The 8,163-nt window shown below is 42.3% G+C and overlaps 1 protein-coding gene across 4 annotated transcripts in view; it reads right to left on the bottom strand.

Moving 5' to 3' along the window:
- Golga4 (golgin A4) overlaps positions 1-5,256 on the bottom strand; it is a 121,929-nt gene extending 116,673 nt beyond the window's left edge. For 2 of the 4 annotated variants that reach the window (XM_005383706.2, XM_005383707.2), the window contains exon 1: positions 3,575-5,256. In XM_005383706.2, coding sequence (XP_005383763.1) covers positions 3,575-3,643 — 69 coding nt within the window. In that variant the 5' untranslated portion in view covers positions 3,644-5,256. The remainder of the gene's footprint in view (positions 1-3,574) is intronic. The other 2 variants (XM_005383709.2, XM_013513730.1) reach the window with 1 other exon arrangement.
- Between the last annotated feature and the right edge of the window lie 2,907 nt (positions 5,257-8,163).

The raw sequence follows: 8,163 nt of genomic DNA, 5'->3' as shown, positions 1-8,163 counted from the left end.
GTGGTACCGGGGATTGAACTCAGGACGCTGTGCTTGCCAGGCAGGCACTTGCACCACTGAGCTACATCCCCACAAATTTTCTTAAATGAGTAAAAGAGAACTACCTTATATATCACATTAAATCCTTGAGAGTATGGTGCCTCCAAAAGAAAACAATTTATACTCAAAAACAATAACCTTGATAAATCAAGATAATATACAAATTGAAGATCTCTTGCTTAGAAAAAGAACAATGTGTGTAATCTGCATGCCTATAATCCCAACTACTACAGGGACTGAGACAGGAAGATAAAAGATGGAGGTCCGCCTTAAGCCTAGACAATTTAGCAAGACTATCATAAAATTTTTTAAAAATACAAGGCATAGAGATGTAGCTCAGTGCTACAGCACTTGCCTAGCATGCATGAGTTCCTGAGTTCAATCCCCAGGACTGCAAAAAGAGTCATAAAAAGTTTCTCATGCATGAAACCTGTCCTTAATTTCTGAAAACGATAGTCTTTCTAGATCTCATTTCCAAAGGATCCTGAATAGTTTAAGATCTGGAACCAGAAGACAATCAAGTATCTATCAGTAGTGGGCAACTAACAATTTACTTTTGAGTTCTGAATAAATACAAACATTATCTAAAAGGATTTCTTTAAATCTTTTATATATATACTTATTTTATTTGATCCAAATGCTTTATCTCACCAGACGTGTTAAGCTCTAGGAACTGGAAGCTCTCAATAATGGAGCACCCTATTCTGTTATGCCCTGTATCTTGATGTTCCCCTCACCCAAAGCCTCATGTACTCATAGATGGGGCTTTTCAGAGCTGGCTGGATCTAGGATGTGTGAATATAGATCAAGGGTGTGTAATAAATTAATTAGTCTGCTGACTGGCTTAGCCTAGTTCTGGGTGTGGATGACACCAACAAATAGGCTTACAGACTGAATAGAATGAAAGGGAAAGGGAGGCTCAATGCTGCTACTTTGCTGCTTCCTCCTGCCTGCCCCGTCATGGACTACTCTTCTCCCATTTGTATGCCCCTCTGCTATGCTGCCCTGCCTTCAAGCCTGCTGACTATGAACTGAAAGCTCTATGAACTGTAAACTAAAATAAACCTCTCCTCCTTTAACTTGTGGGTGTCAGGTATTTTGTCCCAGCAACAAGGAAGTAACCAAAACAGGTTCCATCCCTATTACCACCAATTAAAAAAAAAATCCAAGTGTAGTCTTGTAATCCCAGCACTCTGAAAAGCTGAGGCAGAAGGATTGCAAGTCTGGATGTAACCCGGGCAATCCAGTGAAAATAAAACATCAAAAATAGATTGAGATGTAGCTCAGTGTGAAGACTCTGGGCTCAATCCTCACTACTGCAAGAAAGAAAGAGAGAGAGAGAGAGACATACAAACAAACTGGGAGCTCTAACATCTTAGCTTGTGACTACCTTTTAATATTGTTGTTAAAAACCTGTTAACACAAAAGCAATTCATCTTCATAAAGAAAAACTAAACATTACAAATAAGGAAAAGCACTGAATATGTCTTACCAGCCCTATAGAGGATGTCCATCTTAAACTAGGTATTTTTACTTTGTGTATATATAAGTACAAACTCATACACTTTTCTTTAACCTAACCTGGGATCACACTTTATATGTTGCTTTTAATCTGTGCTTTAAAACATGTATCTTTCTATGTCAATAACACCTGACACTATGCAGTTAGGCATCTTTTAGCTTCACTCTATCTGTAAGAGGAATAAAACTACCTGACAGGTTTAAGATTAAATAAAAGATTGTGAGGGGCTGGGGATTTAGCTCAGCGGCAAAAGCGCCTGCCTGGCAAGCGCAAGGTTGTGAGTTCGGTTCCCGGTTCTGGAGAAAAACAAAAACAAAACAAACAAACAAATAAAAGATTGTGAGTAAAATACTGAAAATGCCCAATAAATGTTGGCCATTTGTAAGGTATATAACAACCAACTGACTAACAACGTGTTTAACCCGTTTCTACCGTCCCTCATTTTCAGCTAATTTTTAACCTATTAAAACAACCTTTAACTTTTGAAAAGAGAAAGGGTTTGGGCAAGAGGGAAAGAAAAGGACAAGAATGTAATGGGATTGAAAATAAGCAAGATGCCAAATGCATGTATCAGTTTTCCAAAATGAACCTCACCATTCTGTATTACTAGCACGTTATAATTTAAAAAAGTAAAACATTTAAAGAAAATCCATGTTCTAAATCTTTACACATCCTCAATTTTCTTTGGATAATTCCAGAATAGAATTGTGAGTCAATGGTATTACATTCATTCCTAAATAAATGTGCATGGCACATGTGAGACCCTTGATCCCAAACCCAGAACCAAAGGGGAAGAAAAAACACACAAAAAAACCACAAACATTTCCTTATATTCCACATCTCTACCTCACTGTTTTCTTTTTGCTTCTTAAATACCAGTAGTTTTATAAAGTTAAAAAAGATTGCAGTTGAGGTATGTAAATACAATCTTTAATGTTTAAATTCTAAGCTTTATTTATGGAGAATACAAGCCTTCAATGTCATGTTCTGGTATTTTTCTCAAGCACTGTTTTAATCTATACAAACTTTAAAGAGAACTTCCATTTACAGTTTCAGGGGAAAAAAAACTCAACGCAGTAGCTGACATGTCATGTTTAAAACAACCTTTCTTGAAACACAAACGGAAATTTGTGCTCCATCTGTTGAGATTCAGAAAGACAGGCAAGAAATTTAGCAGAATTTAGCCTGTAGGACCAAAACATATTCAACGAGTGCTTAGAGGACTGTTTCTTTAACACTAACAAGCCCTGTTGTTCCTGAAAACTTATTTCCTAAAAGCAAAAGAGTTCCTGAAAAACAAACATAACCGCTGTTCTCAAGCAGCAAGACTCTAAGAGGCACAAAAGCCGGGCTGTGGACAGGCACCGGCCCGCCTAGTCTCCGACGATCTGCCCCTCCACCCGGCCCGGATCAACCAAGTTATGTGAACTGACTAACTCGTGACAGCCTCGAGCGCTGGACGCTGGCCACTACTTTCAGATCCCACTGCTCCAGCAGCAGCCCGGCCCAAGACGGCCCGATGCCCTGATCTCACCCCTGGACCAAGGTTTGGAATTAGGAGACTAAAATGACACGTCAGAGCGCTGCGGGAAGATGCCCACTCCAAATCCAATCTCTCTCAGGTTAGGATGGAGAGGGGGCCTCACTCAGGCTGCACAAGGGGCCTGGGTTCCCCAACCAGCCGCCACTCCCGGTTGGGGTCTTGGATGGGTGGCAGAACCTCCGAGGCGGGTCAGGAATTGTGCAACACCCAAGCCCCTGCGGGCCTCGTCCTCACGCCAGGGTGGGGATTAGGGGAAAACTCTGGTCTGATGTCACGACGGATCTGGCCACCCCATCCGGGGACGGAGTTTTGGATGGAAGATCCGGGTCAGTAGTCTGGGAGGACGTGGGCAGCCTTAAACGCCTTCTCTCGGATTCGGGAAGGTCCTGGGGTTAGAGGTCAAAGGTCGCGAAGCAACTTCCCCTCGTCTCAGGCCGGAGCCAAGGGAGGAAAAGCGGCGGCCTCCGTACCTGACTCGGAGCGAGCGTCTGCTGGAGCTGCTGCTCTTCGCTGATCTTCTGCTTCAGTTTCTTGAACATGGTGCAGCGCGGAGTCCTGAGTGTGGGTGAGACCTGCGGGAACGGAGCCCGGGAGTGCCGGCCGCGGCGGCGAAGGCGGAGGCGGCTTCTCTACACCGGGCACTGCGCGATCTGGGCCTCGCCACCGCCTCTTGAGATTCGCTGGCGGACCGGAACACTCGCCCTGTGAGTGTCGGCGTCGCCGCCGCCGCGTCTCTTTCTTCTAGGTGCCACTGGCTGGCCTCGGCCCCCCATTCAGCCCGGGCGGCGGCGGCGGCGGCGGCGGCGACGACAACAGCAGCAGGTGAACGGCGGGCCAAGGGCGCTTGCGCGGCCGACGTGGAGCTCCTCCGGAGGGCCCTACGGAGTGCCGTAGAGGACAAGCACGGAGGCGGTGCCGGGACGTGCGCGCTCGCGCTGGCGCGGCCAAACCTGGGACCTTGAAAAAACAGCGGCTCTGGAAGCAGTGGGTGTGGAGGTTTGCGTTGTGCCTCAGAGCTGAAGGGAGGACTGCCTGCTTCAGCTGTGCAACGTCAGACGAGGAGAGTGAGGCGGCAAGGGCTATAGGCGCACATTGCAGAAGGCAACCCAGGGAACCGGACCTGTACCCTGAGCGATAGTGTGCTTCTGTTTAGTATATGGGTTAAAATTTTGTATCTTTGGAGGTGGGGCAGAATCTAGCTTGGTTGCCCCCGCTTGTCCAAATTCATAGGCTCAAGCGATCTCTCTCTGTCTCTGTCTCTCTGTCTCCCTCCCCCACCTCTCTCTCTCTCTCTCTCTCTCTCTCTCTCTCTCTCTCTCTCATGCACATAATGATTACATTCAAAGTTGTGTATCTTTTGGGCCTGATAATTCCAGCTGCTCCCCCATAGGGAGCCCTTTTCCCTTCCCTGGGTTCTTACACTCATTAGGAAGTAGACCTCAATCCCTTGCCTTTAATCTTGTCCTCATGGAAATAATGTTTTCACATATTCATTTGTGAGGGACCTGGCCAGGAGTGAATGATTAAATTGAATGATTAATCTGTAGGACAAAACGCATAGGCTGTCTGAGGAGTCATGGTTACAGTGCAGGGCAAAAGCACACAGATAATTAAACTGCAAGGCAAAGGGCGCACAGGCTCTGTGAGAATAATTAAACTCTGGGACAGAAAGCGTGCAGGCTCTGTGAGGCGTGAATGGTTAAACTGTGGGGCAAAAGCACACAGGCTGTGTGAGAATCGAATGGCTAAACAAGAGTTTAGATTAGCAAAACACGCTGTGGCTGGCCATCTCCTTCCCTTTTCCCCAGGAAAAACTGCTTAGCCTTGAGACAGCGCCTGGCCCGAACTGCTTTTTCTGCTGCTTTTTTCTCTTACACTGATATTCTAAATAAAAGCCAGAGACTTCTCCCCTGGGCAGCTTTTAACTTCTCCCAGAGTGTTCTTAATGGCAGGGCCCTCTTGGTGGAGAAATATCTCCACCTGGGTCTCTTGGTTCTTGAACTAAACTAAGTCTCTTTGGGTAATCTTTTCATCCTCCATGCCTCCCGGAGTTGCATACTGCAACATTCCTTCAAAAACTTCCCTCGCGCTCACTCTTGCTCTCTCTTTCGCCCCCTCTGTGTGTGTGTGTGTGTGTGTGTGTGTGTGTGTGTCTCTCTCTCTCTCTCTCTTTCTCTCTGATGTGTTTTTGCTTTATTTTTTTTTTCTCATTCTAAGTATCAGGGTACTGGGAATATTGAAAGTGTCACAGCCTAGTGGTGTCCAAATTTACCCTTAATACCTGCAGTCATCCTAAATGATACTTTCTTTTATCTCCAATTCATCCAACACCCTGAATTTTGGCCTCCTGTGAATACTCACACGCGTGCAAGCAACTTTGGAATCATTTGAAACTGTTTACATTGCCTTACATTCCTGACAGACTATATACTGATACCCACATTTTAGCAATTTTTACTCAGCAGCAATAATAGGAGCAAACTATGGTACTCTATACAATTCCATAGCTCCATGCTGAAATATATTAGAGCCAGTGTGGTGCCTGCAACAGCATCTTAACACCTAGGCTAAGGCCTCTCCTATCTTGTAGTGAACATAATTACCAAAAGTTTCTGTTTTTCAGAGTCCTTATCATTCAGAAAATTAAAGTTCAGGCTTTCAGCTGCTCACAACTCCAAATGCCCAGTATGCATCCTCACCCTAGCATTCACAAGTATACATCAAAGATCGCCAATTTCATATTTACACATATGTATGTATGTGTTTGTGTGTATGCATCTATGTAAATGTGGGCTCTATCAAAGCATGATGTAGCAGGGTATTAACTCAGTAGTAGAGTGCTTGCCTAACATTCACGAACCCTTGGATTCAATCCCCAGTACCACATAAAAAAGGATATAATTTTTTTAAAAAGTTATCCAAGTTATCACTTAAAGATGAAGACTAAAAGAGGAAGAATTATACAGAAAAAAAAAAGAGGAAGCAGAAACAAGATTGAAACATTATTGCATTTCACATAATTTTGTTGAAACAGCCCCATTCTGTTTGAAGTTTCTATAAGTTATCAGTCTCTGTTTGTTCTCAAACCTACAAGTTATTATTAAACTTCAGCCATCTTGGATGCCATAAATTTGAATACAAATCATCTTCTGAAGTCTTCCAGAAAAACTTGGTCCAGGTATGAGAACCAACCCCCAGTATTCCATGGGACTGAGACACAGAGAGGGAGAAAGAGAGGGAGAGATCCAAAATTGTACAGAGTTCAGTTCAGTGGGAACTTACTGACAGAGCATGGTCCTGCATGGAAGCAAGACCAATGGATACCCACAGTATGGGTCAGAAGAAGGGACATATATAATGCTCAGGATAAAAGTGACGTCATCCAAGCTGAAATGTACCTGGGATATCTTAAGCGAATATCAAAGAGTTAATGAGTTAAGAGTTAATCTGGGGTCCAATTGTAAAACTGCACATACCCCGTAATACTATTGTTTATTTATAGTATGCTAGAAAAACTGACCGGGGTTACCCAGGGGCGACCATGGCAGGTGAGGCCTCAGGATGACTGCAGTTAGGTCACTGCTGCTCTCACCTCTTTTGACCATTCTTTAACAGCCACAGAATGCCACCCCTACCCCTGTGTCACCCCACCCCCCCACACACACCAGGGGAGTTAATGCTCTCCTCCTGTCCTACCTTACACATTGTTAATGTATCACATTGTATTTTTATATTTTTATTACAAAAGTATACTTACTGTGACAAAAACAAAAGTATAATATCCCCTAAATAACTGCTATTAATAACTCAGTTTGATTTTTTCCATTTTTTGTATTTATGGACATTTATAGATGTATATATTTAATTATCTACATGTATAAATATATTTGTGTTTTAATTTTGGGGGTTTTTTTTGTTGTTTTTTTTGGTTTTTTGGGGTTTTTTTCTGGTACCAGGAATCGAACTCACGACCTCACGCTTGCCAGGCAGGCGCTGTGCCGCTGAGCTAAATCCCCAGCCCCCTTAATTTTTTTGTAGTACTGGGGATTGAATGCACAATCTGCACTGAACTATATCTCTAGCCATTTTTAATTTCTTTTCTTTTGAGACAGGATTTCCCTACTTTGCCTAGGGAGGACTCAAACTTGCAATCTTCATGCCTCAGCCCCCCAGAGTACTAGAATTATAGGTGTGCAGTTGTTGAGTTTTACAAGTAAATCATACATATTTCATATCTTATTTTTCTTAATATGCCATGAGTATAATTTCTTTGTTTTCCAAAGCGTTTTTTTAAATTTTATCATGTTTTCTGAGATGGAAGTCTAGCTATGTTGTCTATGATGGCCTTGAACTCCTGAGGTCAAGTAATCTCCTCACCTCAGCCTCCCAAACAGCTAGGACCACAAGCAGGTACACTGCACCTGACAATGTCTATCATTACATGTACTTCAATCTTTTTAATGACTACAGAGTACTTTATACAATAGGGTATAAATTAAGATTTCCGTATGGGGCTGGGGATTTAGCTCAGCAGCACAGCGCCTGCCTGGCAAGCGCAAGGTCGTGAGTTCAATTCCCGATACAAAAAAAAAAACAAAAAACGATAAAAAAAAAAAAGATTTCCGTATCATTTAAATTTAGCTTTTCTCCAGTTTTAGGTTTATATATCTGTATGTTTCTATAAAAAATAATAGATCTCTAGAAATGTAATTAAAGGACCTGTTTCCTATGTATGCTTAATACCAACTTGATCTGCAAAGTGTGTACCAGTTTATATTTTTAATACTATTTTCCATTTTTTTTATTTTAAAGAGAAAAAACAATAAAAATGATACAGAATTTCAAAGCAAGGCGATAGGAAATTAACAATGATTATTATATTACATATTGTTATCTTCAAAGTAGTTGCTAATATTACCAGATATAAACATGTAAAACTGATCAAACAATATAAGCACTAACTGTTATGACATTTTACTTTAATTCATTTAATGTTTAATTCATTTATGTAAAGCAAAGTTAAAATTTAGTCACAAATACGTGTGTTACTATAGTTTTT

Source organism: Chinchilla lanigera, unplaced genomic scaffold, assembly GCF_000276665.1.
Source record: "Chinchilla lanigera isolate Chin_1 unplaced genomic scaffold, ChiLan1.0 scaffold00020, whole genome shotgun sequence".
NCBI lineage: Eukaryota > Metazoa > Chordata > Mammalia > Rodentia > Chinchillidae > Chinchilla > Chinchilla lanigera.
Note: the sequence above shows the minus strand (reverse complement) of the source record. Positions and strands in the feature narration are given on the sequence as shown.